Source organism: Oncorhynchus masou, unplaced genomic scaffold (assembly GCF_036934945.1).
Source record: "Oncorhynchus masou masou isolate Uvic2021 unplaced genomic scaffold, UVic_Omas_1.1 unplaced_scaffold_3902, whole genome shotgun sequence".
NCBI lineage: Eukaryota > Metazoa > Chordata > Actinopteri > Salmoniformes > Salmonidae > Oncorhynchus > Oncorhynchus masou.
The window spans coordinates 1-21,151 of NW_027010304.1; the positions used below are offsets into that span (position 1 = coordinate 1).

The 21,151-nt window shown below is 52.4% G+C and overlaps 1 protein-coding gene across 1 annotated transcript; it reads right to left on the reverse strand.

Annotated features, from left to right (window-relative positions):
- Window positions 1-1,608: 1,608 nt before the first annotated feature.
- LOC135534742 (sorting nexin-17-like) lies at window positions 1,609-20,063 on the reverse strand. The gene is made up of 5 exons (XM_064961632.1): window positions 19,982-20,063; window positions 9,953-10,022; window positions 8,221-8,313; window positions 6,504-6,705; window positions 1,609-1,739 (listed from the first exon to the last, which is right to left on the reverse strand). The coding sequence occupies exons 2-4, from the start codon at window positions 9,989-9,991 to the stop codon at window positions 6,565-6,567; spliced, it is 273 nt and encodes a 90-aa protein (XP_064817704.1). The 5' UTR covers window positions 9,992-10,022; window positions 19,982-20,063; the 3' UTR covers window positions 1,609-1,739; window positions 6,504-6,564.
- Between the last annotated feature and the right edge of the window lie 1,088 nt (window positions 20,064-21,151).

The window sequence follows — 21,151 nt, forward strand, 5'->3', positions numbered from 1 at the left end:
ACACCCGATCCTTCTAATTCAAACAGCCAACTGTTAGCCTGGGTTCCAGTCTGTTAATCTATAATTCAGGTGCATTAAAACTAAACACCCGATCCTTCCAATTCAAACAGCCAACTGTTAGCCTGGGTTCCAGTCTGTTAAGCTATAATTCAGGTGCATTAAAACTAAACACCCGATCCTTCTAATTCAAACAGCCAACTGTTAGCCTGGGTTCCAGTCTGTTAAGCTATAATTCAGGTGCATTAAAACTAAACACCCTATCCTTCCAATTCAAACAGCCAACTGTTAGCCTGGGTTCCAGTCTGTTAAGCTATAATTCAGGTGCATTAAAACTAAACACCCGATCCTTCCAATTCAAACAGCCAACTGTTAGCCTGGGTTCCAGTCTGTTAAGCTATAATTCAGGTGCATTAAAACTAAACACCCAATCCTTCTAATTCAAACAGCCAACTGTTAGCCTGGGTTCCGGTCTGTTCCAAATGTTTGGTATGACACGGAGTACAAGGAGTGGAATGTTAGCACAAAACAGGTTCCGGATTTCAAGCTAACAAAATGCCTTTTTTCTAATCCAAGCCCCGTGCAGTTCCATGTCTCACCAGTGGAGGGGGCGATTTCACACCTTGCTGACTTTCAGACCTGGAGTGGAGTTGGGACGTTTCCCTCAGCATCTGTTAGAGATAACACACACACACACACACACAGGAAAATGACACACAGACACACACACACAGGAAAATGACACACACAGACACACACAGGAAAATGACACATACAGACACACACAGACACACACAGGAAAATGACACATACAGACACACACAGACACATACAGGAAAATGACACATACAGACACACACAGGAAAATGACACATACAGACACACACAGACACATACAGGAAAATGACACATACAGACACACACAGACACATACAGGAAAATGACACACAGACACACACACAGGAAAATGACACACACACACACATATACAGGAAAATGACACACACACACAGACATATACAGGAAAATGACACATACAGACACACACACAGGAAAATGACACACACAGACACACACACACAGACAGACACACACACAGACAGACACAGACAGACAGACACACACACACAGACACACACAGACAGACACACACAGACAGACAGACACACACAGACACACACAGACAGACACAGACAGACACACACAGACAGACACACACAGACAGACACACACAGACAGACACACACAGACAGACACACACAGACAGACACACACAGACAGACACACACAGACAGACAGACACACACAGACAGACACACACAGACAGACACACACAGACAGACACACACAGACAGACACAGACAGACACACACACAGACCTTCTTGATGCTGCCTCCTGATTTCTTGACCATCAGCTCATCAACCATCGACTGCAGACAGATGCTCATCATGATTGCCTGAAGACACAAACCAGGGCTTTAGATACAAGAGACACAAACAGTGACTCCAGAGACACTAGATTTAATATATTATCAGTAGAGGTCACAAACTCTCTGTGACCCCAGACAGACCCCTATTGACCTGACCTCTAAACCCTAACCTCTGACCTGTGGGCTGGTGATGGTGACCCACTGGAGGCGGTCTTTGCTCATCAGGTACTCGAAGGCCAGCTCCAACTTCACCTCACACTTGGCTGAGGAGCAGGGGGAGGTGGAGGATGTTCCGTTGGCTACCGGGACCTGCTGTAAAGGGGAGGGGTTACTATGGCTGGCTGTCAAGCATCATCATCGTCTCCTGCATCTTCCACTCCCTGCTCACCCACGGTCATCATCATCATCATCATCATCATCTTTCCAACTCCTCATAGAAATTAATGATCCAGTCATCCCTATTGCTCATCATCAACACAATATCAGGCAGTCAGTAGACAGTCTGTAGACATGTTCTGCCCAGCCCCCCGTTGGCAGGGTGTTCCGCCCCCCGTTGGCAGGGTGTTCCGCCCCTCGTTGGCAGGGTGTTCCGCCCCTCGTTGGCAGGGCGTTCCGCCCTTCGTTGGCAGGGCGTTCCGCCAAGCCCCCCTTGAGGCAGGACACAGGGTCCCTCAATAGCAGTCTGTCTGTACAGTGCCTCTCCAAGGGTCATCTTGTCTGCTGTTGGTCAGTTGGGACAGCAATTGTTTCATTTTTATTATTTGATGAGACATTGAATTTGCCCTTACTGCTATTATCCTATGGAAACACATTCATATATGTCCAAGTATGTTTTGAAGTGTCTGTTAGATAAAGTGTTAATAAAACTCCAGAGATCTAAGTCCTTTTTTTTGTTATTGTCACTAAAGTACTGCCATATGTACGTAAGGCTTGTGGGTGTTCTAGAGGAAAACGACTGTTCGTGTGCAGCCCAAACCGGTTGGATGGACACAGAAGTTGACAGATCGGCGGATCCACCTTCAGACATTTGTGTCATACGCAAAAACACCGTCGTGTTTGTGAGACTCATCTTTCCATTGGTGGTCATTGGGATGTGCATCTTCCCATTTCAAGACGATCTAGATACATAGGCTCCGATGTGATACAGGAATTATAACGTTTTAGTTTTGAAACGATTCACTGCAATTTGGTTTGACTCTATGCAATCTGGTTTGATTCACTGCAATCTGGTTTGATTCACTGCAATCTGGTTTGATTCACTGCAATCTGGTTTGATTCACTGCAATCTGGTTTGATTCACTGCAATCTGGTTTGATTCACTGCAATTTGGTTTGATTCACTGCAATTTGGTGTGATTCACTGCAATTTGGTGTGATTCACTGCAATTTGGTGTGATTCACTGCAATTTGGTTTGATTCACAGCAATTTGGTTTGATCAGAGGAACGAATCGATTCGGGATACATAGGCTCCGATATGGAAAGAATCGATTCGGGTGCGATATGATTTTTGCATTAACACTTAACATTCTAAAATTAAAAATGTACTGCTGACTGAGCTGACCTCCGTGGTGTGTAGATTATATGTCTAAGTTGTATGTAGCCTGACAACTCTACTGCTCTACTGTCAACTACTTACTTCAGTCAGACGGCCATCTTGAAAACAAAGTCATAGTCGTAGGTGTCAGGCGCACCGGTTTGTGTCAAGAACTGCAGCGCTGTTGGATTTTTCATGAGTCAGCCGCTGGGTTTAGTAGTGGTCGAGTCAGCCGCTGGGTTTAGTAGTGGTCGAGTCAGCCGCTGGGTTTAGTAGTGGTCGAGTCAGCCGCTGGGTTTAGTAGTGGTCGAGTCAGCCGCTGGGTTTAGTAGTGGTCGAGTCAGCCGCTGGGTTTAGTAGTGGTCGAGTCAGCCGCTGGGTTTAGTAGTGGTGAGTCAGCCGCTGGGTTTAGTAGTGGTCGGGTCCAGCCGCTGGGTTTAGTAGTGGTCGAGTCAGCCGCTGGGTTTAGTAGTGGTCGAGTCAGCCGCTGGGTTTAGTAGTGGTCGAGTTAGCCGCTGGGTTTAGTAGTGGTCGGGTTAGCCGCTGGGTTTAGTAGTGGTCGGGTTAGCCGCTGGGTTTAGTAGTGGTCGGGTTAGCCGCTGGGTTTAGTAGTGGTCGAGTCAGCCGCTGGGTTTAGTAGTGGTCGGGTTAGCCGCTGGGTTTAGTAGTGGTCGAGTTAGCCGCTGGGTTTAGTAGTGGTCGGGTTAGCCGCTGGGTTTAGTAGTGGTCGGGTTAGCCGCTGGGTTTAGTAGTGGTCGGGTTAGCCGCTGGGTTTAGTAGTGTTCGGGTTAGCCGCTGGGTTTAGTAGTGTTCGGGTTAGCCGCTGGGTTTAGTAGTGGTCGAGTTAGCCGCTGGGTTTAGTAGTGTTCGGGTTAGCCGCTGGGTTTAGTAGTCGAGTTAGCCGCTGGTCCATGTACGGCCTTTTGATGGTTGGTTTCAGTTCCAACTGTCTCTTAAAAGTGCTGTGTGGTACCAAAGGCAGAACTGAACAATGTTCCCTGTTAGCATCTGGATGCTACTGCTGCTACAGTTTCCCTCTTTAATAGTCTGTTGTAATACATTGATACGGATTCAAAAAAGAAACCAATGCTATAGTCAGATGAACTCATTATGTGATCAATCTCTATCCCTTCAAGAGAAGTCTACATTTATAGAGGTGGGTGGAGAAGATTGACAGATAAAACTGCAGTGATACTGTATGCCCTTCCCTGAACTGTACCCTAATATGCCTTAGAAATAGCTACATTCATTTGGATGGGAAACAATATATATAACAGTAAAGGATTGGGCTCTCTGAGAGGAGGCAGTGGGTCGATACAGAGATAACACATAGGTGGGAATCTGTGTGTGTGTGTCAGGGCTATGTATTAGGGTAAGTGGTCTGATGAAAACGATGACGGTGTAGAGCTCGGCAGTTTACCCAGAGGAGAGGAGAAAAGAGGAGAGTAGAATAGAGAAGAGGAGAGTAGAATAGAGAAGAGGAGAGTAGAGGAGAGGAGAGTAGAATAGAGGAGAGTAGAGAAGAGGAGAGTAGAATAGAGAAGAGGAGAGTAGAATAGAGGAGGAGAGTAGAATAGAGGAGGAGAGTAGAATAGAGGAGGAGAGGAGAATAGAGAAGAGGAGAGTAGAATAGAGAGGAGAGTAGAGAAGAGTAGAATAGAGGAGAGGAGAGTAGAATAGAGGAGAGGAGAGTAGAATAGAGGAGAGGAGAGTAGAATAGAGGAGAGGAGAGTAGAATAGAGGAGGAGAGTAGAATAGAGAAGGAGAGGAGAATAGAGAAGGAGAGGAGAATAGAGAAGGAGAGGAGAATAGAGAAGAGGAGAATAGAGAAGAGGAGAATAGAGAAGAGGAGAATAGAGAAGAGGAGAATAGAGAAGAGGAGAATAGAGAAGAGGAGAATAGAGAAGAGGAGAATAGAGAAGAGGAGAATAGAGGAGAGGAGAATAGAGGAGAGGAGAATAGAGAAGAGGAGAATAGAGAAGAGGAGAATAGAGGAGAGGAGAATAGAGAAGAGAAGAGGAGAATAGAGAAGAATAGAGAAGAGGAGAATAGAGAAGAGGAGAATAGAGGAGAGGAGAATAGAGGAGAGGAGAATAGAGGAGAGGAGAATAGAGGAGAGGAGAATAGAGGAGAGGAGAATAGAGGAGAGGAGAATAGAGAAGAGGAGAATAGAGGAGAGGAGAATAGAGAAGAGGAGAGGAGAATAGAGAAGAGGAGAGGAGAATAGAGAAGAGGAGAGGAGAGGAGAATAGAGAAGAGGAGAATAGAGAAGAGGAGAATAGAGGAGAGGAGAATAGAGGAGAGGAGAATAGAGAAGAGGAGAGGAGAATAGAGGAGAGGAGAATAGAGGAGAGGAGAATAGAGAAGAGGAGAATAGAGAAGAGGAGAATAGAGAAGAGGAGAATAGAGGAGAGGAGAATAGAGGAGAGGAGAATAGAGAAGAGGAGAATAGAGAAGAGGAGAATAGAGAAGAGGAGAATAGAGGAGAGGAGAATAGAGGAGAGGAGAATAGAGGAGAGGAGAATAGAGAAGAGGAGAATAGAGGAGAGGAGAATAGAGGAGAGGAGAATAGAGAAGAGGAGAATAGAGAAGAGGAGAGGAGAGGAGAATAGAGAAGAGGAGAATAGAGAAGAGGAGAATAGAGGAGAGGAGAATAGAGAAGAGGAGAGGAGAATAGAGAAGAGGAGAGGAGAATAGAGAAGAGGAGAATAGAGAAGAGGAGAGGAGAATAGAGAAGAGGAGAGGAGAGGAGAATAGAGAAGAGGAGAATAGAGAAGAGGAGAATAGAGAAGAGGAGAATAGAGGAGAGGAGAATAGAGAAGAGGAGAATAGAGAAGAGGAGAATAGAGGAGAGGAGAATAGAGAATAGAGAAGAATAGAGGAGAGGAGAATAGAGAAGAGGAGAGGAGAATAGAGAAGAGGAGAATAGAGGAGAGGAGAATAGAGAAGAGGAGAATAGAGAAGAGGAGAATAGAGGAGAGGAGAATAGAGAAGAGGAGAGGAGAATAGAGAATAGGAGAGGAGAGGAGAGGAGAATAGAGAAGAGGAGAATAGAGAAGAGGAGAATAGAGGAGAGGAGAATAGAGAAGAGGAGAGGAGAATAGAGAAGAGGAGAATAGAGAAGAGGAGAATAGAGGAGAGGAGAATAGAGAAGAGGAGAGGAGAATAGAGAAGAGGAGAATAGAGAAGAGGAGAGGAGAATAGAGAAGAGGAGAATAGAGAAGAGGAGAATAGAGAAGAGGAGAATAGAGAAGAGGAGAATAGAGAAGAGGAGAATAGAGAAGAGGAGAATAGAGAAGAGGAGAATAGAGGAGAGGAGAATAGAGAAGAGGAGAATAGAGAAGAGGAGAATAGAGGAGAATAGAGAAGAGGAGAATAGAGAAGAGGAGAATAGAGAAACATAGATCAGTCTAGGAGCACCATCACTCTAGTAACCATAGATCAGTCTAGGAGCACCATCACTCTAGAGTGACGAGAATATAATAACTTTATGTTGGGGAGGAGTAACGTAGAGTAACGTAATTTGGGGGAGGGTTACTTACAGAGGAAGTAACCCTCCAGCACCTCATGCGCGTGACCTTGAAGCTTCCCTCTTTCATCTGCTCATTGGGTAGCTTGACCTGGAAGTTGAGTTCGTTGTTGCCAGCGGAGACGATCGTGACAGCCCTTCTCCGGGAAGTCTGTCACACACGGGTCAAACTGTATGTAGCCGAAGTACTTCAGCGTCTGGCACAGCCTAATGAACTGGAGAGAGACGTAGAGAACATGAAGCACTGGAAAATCATTTGATATTCACTGTATATACAGCAGTATGTGGAGAACCCTCCAAATCAGTGGATCTATTTCAGCCACACCTGCTGACAGTCAGTCTGTCCTCGGTTGCTACACTCACTACCGAGTTCCCAACTGCCTCTGGAAGCGACGTCAGCACAAGAACTGTTCGCCGGGAGCTTCATGAAATGGCTTTCCATGGCCGAGCAGCAGCACACAAGCCTAAGATCACCATGCGCAATGCCAAGTGTCGACTGGAGTGGTGTAAAGCTCACTGTCATTGGACTCTGGAGCAGTGGAAACGGCAGGAGAATGGTTAGTGCCAACTGTAGAGCTGGATGGAGAAGGAATAATGGTCTGGGGCTGTTTTTCATGGTTCAGACCTCTTAGTTTCAGTGAAGGGAAATCTTAACACTTCAACATACAATGACATTCTAGAAGATTCTGTACTTCCAACTTTGTGGCAAAAGTTTGGGAAAGAACGTTTCCAGTTTCAGCATGACAATATCCCTGTGACATGACAAAGAGTACAAGGTGTGGAATGTTAGCTTCTTCTCCACTAGATAACTGGCAGACACGGTTACAGCCGGAGGGGACACGGTTACAGCCGGAGGGGACACGGTTACGGCCGGGGGGGACACGGTTACGGCCGGGGGGGACACGGTTACGGCCGGGGGGGACACGGTTACGGCCGGGGGACACGGTTACGGCCGGAGGGGACACGGTTACGGCCGGAGGGGACACGGTTACGGCCGGAGGGGACACGGTTACGGCCGGAGGGGACACGGTTACGGCCGGAGGGGACACGGTTACGGCCGGAGGGGGACATCGGGTTACGGCCGGAGGGGGGACACGGTTACGGCCGGAGGGGGGACACGGTTACGGCGGAGGGGGACACGGTTACGGCCGGAGGGGGACACGGTTACGGCCGGAGGGGGACACGGTTACGGCCGGAGGAGAGACACGGTTACGGCCGGAGGAGAGACACGGTTACGGCCGGAGGAGAGACACGGTTACGGCCGGAGGAGAGACACGGTTACGGCCGGAGGAGAGACACGATTACGGCCGGAGGGAGACACGGTTACGGCCGGAGGAGAGACACGGTTACGGCCGGAGGAGAGACACGGTTACGGCCGGAGGAGAGACACGGTTACGGCCGGAGGAGAGACACGGTTACGGCCGGAGGAGAGACACGGTTACGGGGCCGGAGGAGAGACACGGTTACGGCCGGAGGGAGACACGGTTACGGCCGGAGGAGAGACACGGTTACGGCCGGAGGAGAGACACGGTTCCGGCCGGAGGAGAGACACGGTTACAGCCGGAGGGGACACGGTTACAGCCGGAGGGGACACGGTTACAGCCGGAGGAGACACGGTTACAGCCGGAGGAGACACGGTTACAGCCGGAGGAGACACGGTTACAGCCGGAGGAGACACGGTTACAGCCGGAGGAGACAGTGTTGCATTACGAGGATCAGCCCATACTTACTTCTTTCTTGGATCCTTTCTCCTGCAGTGATTTCAGCTGCCTGTGCTGGTCCTTGTTAACGAGGATCCAGCCTCTCTCTATGTCAGACACCGTCTAGGGAGAGGAGAGAGACAACAATCACCTTTCTGCTCTAAACCATTCTTGGAGAGGCTTTACATAGAATACAAATGTGTTTCTCGGATTTTAAGTTCAAAACAAACTATTCCACTGTTGTTTTGTTCAAGTTGAATTAAACACACACATACACACAAGTGAAATGACACACACAAGTTGCACAAAATGGCAAGCACACACACACACACACACACACACACACACACACGAGTTGATTCTCTTTCCAAGAAAAGATTGCATTCTTTGGCCCGTAACATTAGCTATGCGCCCACACTGAGTCAACAGCCTGCCAAACACACACTCATGGAACGCTGAGCCAGCAGCCAGCCAGCAGGCAGATTCTAATCAAATCAGCAATCTGCGTAAGAAAACAGCATGTTGTTGCTGCTGAATGTGTGTGTGTGTGTCTGCATAGAGGGCGAGCTCTGTTGCCAATGGCACCCTACTCTCTATATAGTGCAGTAATTTGGACCAGAGGACAACAGGCCATAGTAAAAAGTAGTGCAGTAATTTGGACCAGAGGACTACAGGCCATAGTAAAAAGTAGTGCAGTAATTTGAGAGTAGGGTGCCATTTGGGGCACAACCATGACTTTAGGATGCCACACCTCCCTGACAACCTCATTGGATAATGGAAGGGAGCAGGGTTGCAGAGGAGGGGTCAGGGAAGGAGGAGGAGAGGAGAAAAGGAGCAGGAAATAACATTACATTTGAAAAATGAGGACAGTAGACTGTTAGAAGCATTACTATTAGTGAGGAAGTGGTGGTTCCTGGGGGTTCTTGGGGGTTCTGGGGGTTCTATCGTCTGTGATTGGAGCTAAAATACCTTTAAGACTTGATACAACTACATATTTTAATTGCGCCATTAGTTGAAGATCCAAGATTCAAATTCCGGGATGCTGGCCTTCTAGGGAGTGTTGCAAAGAAAAAGCCATATCTCAGACTGGCCAATAAAAAGAACAGATAAAGATGGGCAAAAGAACACAGACACTGGACAGAGGAATTCTGCCTAGAAGGCCAGCATCCCGGAGTCACCTCTTCACTGTTGACGTTGAGACTGGTGTTTTGTGGGTAATAGTTAATGAAGCTGCCAGTTGAGGACTTGAGGCATTTTTTCTCAAACTAGACACTCTAATGTACTTGTCCTCTTGCTCAGTTGTGCACCGGGTCCTCCCACTCCTCTTTCTATTCCGCTGTTCTGTGAAGGGAGTAGTACATAGCGTTGTACGAGATCTTCAGTGTCTTGGCAATAGCTCGCATGGAATAGCCTTCCTTTCTCAGAACAAGAACAGTCTGACTCTGTATTTCTGATCAATTTGATGTTATTTTAAATGGACATTTTTTTTTGCTTTTCTTCTAAAACAACAACATTTCTAAGTGACCCCAAACATTTGAACGGTAGTGTGTGTATGTATGTATATATATATATATATAGTGGGTTCAGAACTCACCTGAGTGTACAGTAGGTACAGAACTCACCTGAGTGTACAGTAGGTACAGAACTCACCTGAGTGTACAGTAGGTACAGAACTCACCTGAGTGTACAGTAGGTACAGAACTCACCTGAGTGTACAGTAGGTACAGAACTCACCTGAGTGTACAGTAGGTACAGAACTCACCTGAGTGTACAGTAGGTTCAGTCCCACTCTGTTGTCCATGACATCACTGTCATACGCTGTGTCCCAGTAACTATACAGAGAGAGACAGAGACAGGCAGAGAGACAGAGACAGACAGAGAGACAGAGATGGAGTATTGGTTATCAACACTCACAATGCTTGAATTTCAATGAACACAAACCATTTGGATAGCAGTCAAGAACGGATGTCCAATATACTGTTGTGGCTGCAGAAAAGAGTTGTTCTCACTACAGCCTGTAACGACCCTGCTACACTACAGACATCCCGCAGTGTGTTGTTCCCACTACAGACATCACGGCAGTGTGTTGTTCCCACTACAGACATCACGGCAGTGTGTTGTTCCCACTACAGACATCACGGCAGTGTGTTGTTCCCACTACAGACATCACGGCAGTGTGTTGTTCCCACTACAGACATCCCGGCAGTGTGTTGTTCACTACAGACATCCCCGCAGTGTGTTGTTCCCACTACAGACATCACGGCAGTGTGTTGTTCCCACTACAGACATCACGGCAGTGTGTTGTTCCCACTACAGACATCCCGGCAGTGTGTTGTTCCCACTACAGACATCCCGGCAGTGTGTTGTTCCCACTACAGACATCCCGGCAGTGTGTTGTTCCCACTACAGACATCCCGGCAGTGTGTTGTTCCCACTACAGACATCCCCGCAGTGTGTTGTTCCCACTACAGACATCCCGGCAGTGTGTTGTTCCCACTACAGACATCCCGGCAGTGTGTTGTTCCCACTACAGACATCCCGGCAGTGTGTTGTTCCCACTACAGACATCACGGCAGTGTGTTGTTCCCACTACAGACATCACGGCAGTGTGTTGTTCCCACTACAGAGTGTGTTGTTCCCATCAGACATCCCGGCAGTGTGTTGTTCCCACTACAGACATCCCGGCAGTGTGTTGTTCCCACTACAGACATCACGGCAGTGTGTTGTTCCCACTACAGACATCACGGCAGTGTGTTGTTCCCACTACAGACATCACGGCAGTGTGTTGTTCCCACTACAGACATCACGGCAGTGTGTTGTTCCCACTACAGACATCACGGCAGTGTGTTGTTCCCACTACAGACATCCCCGCAGTGTGTTGTTCCCACTACAGACATCCCGCAGTGTGTTGTTCCCACTACAGACATCCCCGCAGTGTGTTGTTCCCACTACAGACATCCCCGCAGTGTGTTGTTCCCACTACAGACATCCCCGCAGTGTGTTGTTCCCACTACAGACATCCCGGCAGTGTGTTGTTCCCACTACAGACATCACGGCAGTGTGTTGTTCCCACTACAGACATCACGGCAGTGTGTTGTTCCCACTACAGACATCACGGCAGTGTGTTGTTCCCACTACAGACATCCCCGCAGTGTGTTGTTCCCACACAGACATCACGGCAGTGTGTTGTTCCCCTACAGACATCACGGCAGTGTGTTGTTCCCACTACAGACATCCCCGCAGTGTGTTGTTCCCACTACAGACATCCCCGCAGTGTGTTGTTCCCACACAGACATCACGGCAGTGTGTTGTTCCCACTACAGACATCCCCGCAGTGTGTTGTTCCCACTACAGACATCCCGGCAGTGTGTTGTTCCCACTACAGACATCCCGGCAGTGTGTTGTTCCCACTACAGACATCCCGGCAGTGTGTTGTTCCCACTACAGACATCCCGGCAGTGTGTTGTTCCCACTACAGACATCCCGGCAGTGTGTTTGTTCCCACTACAGACATCCCGGCAGTGTGTTGTTCCCACTACAGACATCACGGCAGTGTGTTGTTCCCACTACAGACATCCCGGCAGTGTGTTGTTCCCACTACAGACATCACGGCAGTGTGTTGTTCCCACACCACAGACATCACGGCAGTGTGTTGTTCCCACACAGACATCCCCGCAGTGTGTTGTTCCCACTACAGACATCACGGCAGTGTGTTGTTCCCACTACAGGCATCACGGCAGTGTGTTGTTCCCACTACAGACATCACGGCAGTGTGTTGTTCCCACTACAGACATCCCGGCAGTGTGTTGTTCCCACTACAGACATCCCGGCAGTGTGTTGTTCCCACTACAGACATCACGGCAGTGTGTTGTTTCCCACTACAGACATCCCGGGCAGTGTGTTGTTCCCACTACAGACATCCCGGCAGTGTGTTGTTCCCACTACAGACATCCCCGCAGTGTGTTGTTCCCACTACAGACATCACGGCAGTGTGTTGTTCCCACTACAGACATCCCGGCAGTGTGTTGTTCCCACTCACAGACATCCCGGCAGTGTGTTGTTCCCACTACAGACATCCCGGCAGTGTGTTGTTCCCACTACAGACATCCCCGCAGTGTGTTGTTCCCACTACAGACATCCCGCAGTGTGTTGTTCCCACTACAGACATCCCCGCAGTGTGTTGTTCCCACTTACAGACATCCCGGCAGTGTGTTGTTCCCACTACAGACATCACGGCAGTGTGTTGTTCCCACTACAGACATCCCCGCAGTGTGTTGTTCCCACTACAGACATCACGGCAGTGTGTTGTTCCCACTACAGACATCCCCGCAGTGTGTTGTTCCCACTACAGACATCACGGCAGTGTGTTGTTCCCACTACAGACATCACGGCAGTGTGTTGTTCCCACTACAGACATCCCCGCAGTGTGTTGTTCCCACTACAGACATCCCGGCAGTGTGTTGTTCCCACTACAGACATCCCGGCAGTGTGTTGTTCCCACTACAGACATCCCGGCAGTGTGTTGTTCCCACTACAGACATCCCCGCAGTGTGTTGTTCCCACTACAGACATCCCCGCAGTGTGTTGTTCCCACTACAGACATCCCCGCAGTGTGTTGTTCCCACTACAGACATCCCGGCAGTGTGTTGTTCCCACTCACAGACATCCCGGCAGTGTGTTGTTCCCACTACAGACATCCCGGCAGTGTGTTGTTCCCACTACAGACATCCCGGCAGTGTGTTGTTCCCACTACAGACATCCCAGCAGTGTGTTGTTCCCACTACAGACATCCCCGCAGTGTGTTGTTCCCACTACAGACATCCCAGCAGTGTGTTGTTCCCACTACAGACATCCCAGCAGTGTGTTGTTCCCACTACAGACATCCCGGCAGTGTGTTGTTCCCACTACAGACATCCCGGCAGTGTGTTGTTCCCACTACAGACATCCCGGCAGTGTGTTGTTCCCACTACAGACATCCCGGCAGTGTGTTGTTCCCACTACAGACATCCCGGCAGTGTGTTGTTCCTATCACAGACATCCCGGCAGTGTGTTGTTCCCACTACAGACATCCCGGCAGTGTGTTGTTCCCACTACAGACATCACGGCAGTGTGTTGTTCCCACTACAGACATCACGGCAGTGTGTTGTTCCCACTACAGACATCACGGCCATGTGTTTCTTTGAGATCAATGAAAGCTGCGATACTGCCCGTGTGACGCTCACGGCACTGAAAGGTTTGAACCCGGATACTTCAGTCTGCATTCCCAATCAGAATTTTCAAATCAGTTGGCCAGTTGAAGTCCGAAGTTTACATACACTTAGGTTGGAGTCATTAAAACTTGTTTTTCAAACACTCCACAAATTTATTGATAAACAAACTATTGTTTTTGCAAGTCGGTTAGGACATCTGCTGTGTGCATGACACGTAATTTTTCCAACAATTATTATTATTAACAGATAATTTCACTTATACTTCACTGTATCACAATTCCAGTGGGTCAGAAGTTTACATACACTAAGTGGACTGTGCCTTTAAACAGCTTGGAAAATTCTAGACAATAATGTCATGGCTTTAGAAGCTTCTGATTAATTGACATCATTGGAGTCAATTGGAGATGTACCTGTGGATGTATTTCAAGGCCCGGGTCAGTCTGACAGAGTGGGGTAGAGTCAGTCTGACAGAGTGGGGTAGAGTCAGTCTGACAGAGTGGGGTAGAGTCAGTCTGACAGAGTGGGGTAGAGTCAGTCTGACAGAGTGGGGCAGAGTCAGTCTGACAGAGTGGGGTAGAGTCAGTCTGACAGAGTGGGGTAGAGTCAGTCTGACAGAGTGGGGCAGAGTCAGTCTGACAGAGTGGGGTAGAGTCAGTCTGACAGAGTGGGGCGGCGTCAGTCTGACAGAGTGGGGTGGAGTCAGTCTGACAGAGTGGGGTGGAGTCAGTCTGACAGAGTGGGGTGGAGTCAGTCTGACAGAGTGGGGCAGAGTCAGTCTGACAGAGTGGGGCGGAGTCAGTCTGACAGAGTGGGCGGCGTCAGTCTGACAGAGTGGGCGGCGTCAGTCTGACAGAGTGGGGGCGGCGTCAGTCTGACAGAGTGGGGCGGCGTCAGTCTGACAGAGTGGGGGCGGCGTCAGTCTGACAGAGTGGGGGCGGCGTCAGTCTGACAGAGTGGGGCGGCGTCAGTCTGACAGAGTGGGCGGCGTCAGTCTGACAGAGTGGGGCGGCGTCAGTCTGACAGAGTGGGGCGGCGTCAGTCTGACAGAGTGGGGGCGGCGTCAGTCTGACAGAGTGGGCGGCGTCAGTCTGACAGAGTGGGGCGGCGTCAGTCTGACAGAGTGGGGCGGCGTCAGTCTGACAGAGTGGGGCGGCGTCAGTCTGACAGAGTGGGCGGCGTCAGTCTGACAGAGTGGGCGGCGTCAGTCTGACAGTGGGGCGGCGTCAGTCTGACAGAGTGGGGCGGCGTCAGTCTGACAGAGTGGGCGGCGTCAGTCTGACAGAGTGGCGGCGTCAGTCTGACAGAGTGGGCGGCGTCAGTCTGACAGAGTGGGGCGGCGTCAGTCTGACAGAGTGGGGGCGGCGTCAGTCTGACAGAGTGGGACGGAGTCAGTCTGACAGAGTGGGGCGCGTCAGTCTGACAGAGTGGGGCGGAGTCAGTCTGACAGAGTGGGCGGCGTCAGTCTGACAGAGTGGGGCGGCGTCAGTCTGACAGAGTGGGGCGGGCGTCAGTCTGACAGAGTGGGCGGCGTCAGTCTGACAGAGTGGGCGGCGTCAGTCTGACAGAGTGGGGTGGGGTCAGTCTGACAGAGTGGGGTAAGTCTGACAGAGTGGGACGGAGTCAGTCTGACAGAGTGGGCGGCGTCAGTCTGACAGAGTGGGCGGCGTCAGTCTGACAGAGTGGGGCGGCGGGTCAGTCTGACAGAGTGGGCGGCGTCAGTCTGACAGAGTGGGGGCGGGGTCAGTCTGACAGAGTGGGGCGGGGTCAGTCTGACAGAGTGGGGGCGGGGTCAGTCTGACAGAGTGGGGCGGCGTCAGTCTGACAGAGTGGGGCGGCGTCAGTCTGACAGAGTGGGGCGGCGTCAGTCTGACAGAGTGGGGCGGCGTCAGTCTGACAGAGTGGGGCGGCGTCAGTCTGACAGAGTGGGGCGGCGTCAGTCTGACAGAGTGGGGCGGCGTCAGTCTGACAGAGTGGGGCGGGGTCAGTCTGACAGAGTGGGCGGCGTCAGTCTGACAGAGTGGGGCGGCGTCAGTCTGACAGAGTGGGGCGGCGTCAGTCTGACAGAGTGGGACGGAGTCAGTCTGACAGAGTGGGGTCAGTCTGACAGAGTGGGGTCAGTCTGACAGAGTGGGGTCAGTCTGACAGAGTGGGACAGAGTCAGTCTGACAGAGTGGGGTCAGTCTGACAGAGTGGGGTCAGTCTGACAGAGTGGGGTCAGTCTGACAGAGTGGGGTCAGTCTGACAGAGTGGGACAGAGTCAGTCTGACAGAGTGGGACAGAGTCAGTCTGACAGAGTGGGGTCAGTCTGACAGAGTGGGGTCAGTCTGACAGAGTGGGGTCAGTCTGACAGAGTGGAGTCAGTCTGACAGAGTGGGGCGGCGTCAGTCTGACAGAGTGGGGCGGCGTCAATCTGACAGAGAGTGGGGCGGCGTCAGTCTGACAGAGGGGCGGCGTCAGTCTGACAGAGTGGGGCGGGGTCAGTCTGACAGAGTGGGGCGGGGTAAGTCTGACAGAGTGGGGTAAGTCTGACAGAGTGGGGCGGCGTCAGTCTGACAGAGTGGGGCGGCGTCAGTCTGACAGAGTGGGGCGGCGTCAGTCTGACAGAGTGGGGCGGCGTCAGTCTGACAGAGTGGGGCGGCGTCAGTCTGACAGAGTGGGGCGGGGTCAGTCTGACAGAGTGGGGTCAGTCTGACAGAGTGGGGTCAGTCTGACAGAGTGGGGTCAGTCTGACAGAGTGGGGTGGCGTCAGTCTGACAGAGTGGGGTGGCGTCAGTCTGACAGAGTGGGGTGGCGTCAGTCTGACAGAGTGGGGTGGCGTCAGTCTGACAGAGTGGGGTGGGGTCAGTCTGACAGAGTGGAGTGGGACAGAGTCAGTCTGACAGAGTCTGACAGAGTGGGGTCAGTCTGACAGAGTGGGGTCAGTCTGACAGAGTGGGGTCAGTCTGACAGAGTGGGGTCAGTCTGACAGAGTGGGGCAGCGTCAGTCTGACAGAGTGGGGCAGCGTCAGCCTGACAGAGTGGGGCAGCGTCAGCCTGACAGAGTGGGGCAGCGTCAGTCTGACAGAGTGGGGTCAGTCTGACAGAGTGGGGTAAGTCTGACAGAGTGGGGTAAGTCTGACAGAGTGGGGTCAGTCTGACAGAGTGGGGTCAGTCTGACAGAGTGGGGCGGCGTCAGTCTGACAGAGTGGGGTGGCGTCAGTCTGACAGAGTGGGGTGGCGTCAGTCTGACAGAGTGGGGTGGCGTCAGTCTGACAGAGTGGGGTGGCGTCAGTCTGACAGAGTGGGGTGGCGTCAGTCTGACAGAGTGGGGTCAGTCTGACAGAGTGGGGTCAGTCTGACAGAGTGGGGTCAGTCTGACAGAGTGGGGCGGGGTCAGTCTGACAGAGTGGGACGGGGTCAGTCTGACAGAGTGGGACGGAGTCAGTCTGACAGAGTGGGACAGAGTCAGTCTGACAGAGTGGGGTCAGTCTGACAGAGTGGGGTCAGTCTGACAGAGTGGGGTCAGTCTGACAGAGTGGGGCAGCGTCAGTCTGACAGAGTGGGGCAGCGTCAGTCTGACAGAGTGGGGCAGCGTCAGTCTGACAGAGTGGGGTCAGTCTGACAGAGTGGGGTAAGTCTGACAGAGTGGGGTAAGTCTGACAGAGTGGGGTAAGTCTGACAGAGTGGGGTCAGTCTGACAGAGTGGGGTCAGTCTGACAGAGTGGGACAGAGTCAGTCTGACAGAGTGGGGTCAGTCTGACAGAGTGGGGTCAGTCTGACAGAGTGGGGTCAGTCTGACAGAGTGGGGTGGGGTCAGTCTGACAGAGTGGGGTGGCGTCAGTCTGACAGAGTGGGGCGGCGTCCAGTCTGACAGAGTGGGGCGGCGTCAGTCTGACAGAGTGGGGGCGGCGTCAGTCTGACAGAGTGGGCGGCGTCAGTCTGACAGAGTGGGGCGGCGTCAGTCTGACAGAGTGGGGCGGCGTCAGTCTGACAGAGTGGGGCGGCGTCAGTCTGACAGAGTGGGGCGGCGTCAGTCTGACAGAGTGGGGCGGCGTCAGTCTGACAGAGTGGGGCGGCGTCCAGTCTGACAGAGTGGGCGGCGTCAGTCTGACAGAGTGGGGCGGCGTCAGTCTGACAGAGTGGGGCGGCGTCAGTCTGACAGAGTGGGGTCAGTCTGACAGAGTGGGGTCAGTCTGACAGAGTGGCGTCAGTCTGACAGAGTGGCGTCAGTCTGACAGAGTGGGACAGAGTCAGTCTGACAGAGTGGGGTCAGTCTGACAGAGTGGGGTCAGTCTGACAGAGTGGGGTGGCGTCAGTCTGACAGAGTGGGGTGGCGTCAGTCTGACAGAGTGGGGTGGCGTCAGTCTGACAGAGTGGGGTGGCGTCAGTCTGACAGAGTGGGGTGGCGTCAGTCTGACAGAGTGGGGTGGGGTCAGTCTGACAGAGTGGGGTGGCGTCAGTCTGACAGAGTGGGGTGGCGTCAGTCTGACAGAGTGGGGTGGGGTCAGTCTGACAGAGTGGGGTGGGGTCAGTCTGACAGAGTGGAGTGGGGTCAGTCTGACAGAGTGGGGTCAGTCTGACAGAGTGGGGCAGCGTCAGTCTGACAGAGTGGGGTCAGTCTGACAGAGTGGGGTCAGTCTGACAGAGTGGGCGGGGGGCGGGGTCAGTCTGACAGAGTGGGGGGTCAGTCTGACAGAGTGGGGGTGGCGTCAGTCTGACAGAGTGGGGTGGCGTCAGTCTGACAGAGGTGGCGTCAGTCTGACAGAGTGGGGTGGCGTCAGTCTGACAGAGTGGGGTGGCGTCAGTCTGACAGAGTGGGGTGGCGTCAGTCTGACAGGAGGGGGTGGCGTCAGTCTGACAGAGTGGGGTGGCGTCAGTCTGACAGAGTGGGGTGGCGGTCTGACAGAGTGGGTCAGTCAGTCTGACAGAGTGGGGTAAGTCTGACAGAGTGGGACAGAGTCAGTCTGACAGAGTGGGGTCAGTCTGACAGAGTGGGGCAGCGTCAGTCTGACAGAGTGGGGTAAGTCTGACAGAGTGGGGTCAGTCTGACAGAGTGGGGTCAGTCTGACAGAGTGGGGCGGCGTCAGTCTGACAGAGTGGGGCGGCGTCAGTCTGACAGAGTGGGGCGGCGTCAGTCTGACAGAGTGGGGCGGCGTCAGTCTGACAGAGTGGGGCGGGGTCAGTCTGACAGAGTGGGGCGGGGTCAGTCTGACAGAGTGGGTTCAGTCTGACAGAGTGGGGTCAGTCTGACAGAGTGGGGTCAGTCTGACAGAGTGGGGCAGCGTCAGTCTGACAGAGTGGGGCAGCGTCAGTCTGACAGAGTGGGGCAGCGTCAGTCTGACAGAGTGGGGTCAGTCTGACAGAGTGGGGTCAGTCTGACAGAGTGGGGTCAGTCTGACAGAGTGGGACAGAGTCAGTCTGACAGAGTGGGGTCAGTCTGACAGAGTGGGGTGGAGTCAGTCTGACAGAGTGGGGTGGAGTCAGTCTGACAGAGTGGGGTGGAGTCAGTCTGACAGAGTGGGGTGGCGTCAGTCTGACAGAGTGGGGTGGAGTCAGTCTGACAGAGTGGGGGTGGAGTCAGTCTGACAGAGTGGGGTGGCGTCAGTCTGACAGAGTGGGGTCAGTCTGACAGAGTGGGGTGGAGTCAGTCTGACAGAGTGGGGTGGAGTCAGTCTGACAGAGTGGGGTGGAGTCAGTCTGACAGAGTGGGGCGGCGTCAGTCTGACAGGGTGGAGTCAGTCTGACAGAGTGGGGTGGAGTCAGTCTGACAGAGTGGGGCGGCGTCAGTCTGACAGAGTGGGGCGGCGTCAGTCTGACAGAGTGGGGCGGCGTCAGTCTGACAGAGTGGGGCGGCGTCAGTCTGACAGAGTGGGGCGGCGTCAGTCTGACAGAGTGGGGCGGCGTCAGTCTGACAGAGTGGGGCGGCGTCAGTCTGACAGAGTGGGGCGGCGTCAGTCTGACAGAGTGGGCGGCGTCAGTCTGACAGAGTGGGGGCGGCGTCAGTCTGACAGAGTGGGGCGGCGTCAGTCTGACAGAGTGGGGCGGCGTCAGTCTGACAGAGTGGGGCGGCGTCAGTCTGACAGAGTGGGCGGCGTCAGTCTGACAGAGTGGGCGCGCGTCAGTCCGACAGAGTGGGGGCGGCGTCAGTCTGACAGAGTGGGCGGCGTCAGTCTGACAGAGTGGGGCGGCGTCAGTCTGACAGAGTGGGGCGGCGTCAGTCTGACAGAGTGGGCGGCGTCAGTCTGACAGAGTGGGCGGCGTCAGTCTGACAGAGTGGGGCGGCGTCAGTCTGACAGAGTGGGGCGGCGTCAGTCTGACAGAGTGGGGTCAGTCTAACAGAGTGGGGTCAGTCTAACAGAGTGGGGTCAGTCTAACAGAGTGGGGTCAGTCTAACAGAGTGGGGTAGGGTCAGTCTAACAGTGTGGGGTAGGGTCAGTCTAACAGAGTGGGGTAGGGTCAGTCTAACAGAGTGGGGTCAGTCTAACAGAGTGGGGTCAGTCTAACAGAGTGGGGTAGAGTCAGTCTAACAGAGTGGGGTAGGGTCAGTCTAACAGAGTGGGGTGGAGTCAGTCTTAGTTCATGTTTGTGGAGCGGTATCATACCTTTTACGAAGGGCGATGTAGAACTCCGAGCTCCGTAAACTGGTGACAGATACGTATGGCAGCTCAAAATCCTGCAGCTTCCTCACAACTAGAGAGAAAGAGAGAGAGAGAAGAGGGAGAAGGAGAGAGAGAGGAGAGGGAGAAGGAGAGAGAGAGAAGAGGGAGAAGGAGAGAGAGAGAAGAGGGAGAAGGAGAGAGAGAGTAAAAAGGAGTGCTGAGCAGTACAGCCTGATCTGATTTAGATAACAACAAAGATGACAACAAACAGAGAGAGATGAGCAGGGTCCAGTACCAGACAGAGATGAGGACAGTCCATCTAGACAGAACCCAGTACCAGACAGAGATGAGGACAGTCCATCTAGACAGAACCCAGTACCAGACAGAGATGAGGACAGTCCATCTAGACAGAACCCAGTAGGGTCCAGTACCAGACAGAGATGAGGACAGTCCATCTAGACAGAACCCAGTACCAGACAGAGATGAGGACAGTCCATCTAGACAGAACTCAGTACCAGACAGAGATGAGGACAGTCCATCTAGTCAGAACCCAGTACCAGACAGAGATGAGGACAGTCCATCTAGACAGAACCCAGTACCAGACAGAGATGAGGACAGTCCATCCAGACAGAACCCAGTACCAGACAGAGATGAGGACAGTCCATCTAGACAGAACCCAGTACCAGACAGAGATGAGGACAGTCCATCTAGTCAGAACCCAGTACCAGACAGAGATGAGGACAGTCCATCTAGACAGAACCCAGTACCAGACAGAGATGAGGACAGTCCATCTAGACAGAACCCAGTACCAGACAGAGATGAGGACAGTCCATCTAGACAGAACCCAGTACCAGACAGAGATGAGGACAGTCCATCTAGACAGAACCCAGTACCAGACAGAGATGAGGACAGTCCATCTAGACAGAACCCAGTACCAGACAGAGATGAGGACAGTCCATCTAGACAGAACCCAGTACCAGACAGAGATGAGGACAGTCCATCTAGACAGAACCCAGTACCAGACAGAGATGAGGACAGTCCATCCAGACAGAACCCAGTACCAGACAGAGATGAGGACAGTCCATCTAGACAGAACCCAGTACCAGACAGAGATGAGGACAGTCCATCTAGACAGAACCCAGCAGGGTCCAGTACCAGACAGAGATGAGGACA

Coding starts and splice junctions, on each gene's coding strand:
- LOC135534742 (XM_064961632.1), bottom strand. CDS start 9,991: ATGGACAACAGAGTGGGACTGAACCTACTGTACACTCAG. Junction 8,314..9,952: donor TGAACCTACTGTACACTCAG/GTGAGTTCTGTA, acceptor TCCTCTCCCTAG/ACGGTGTCTGACATAGAGAG. Junction 6,706..8,220: donor AGAAAGGATCCAAGAAAGAA/GTAAGTATGGGC, acceptor GTCTCTCTCCAG/TTCATTAGGCTGTGCCAGAC.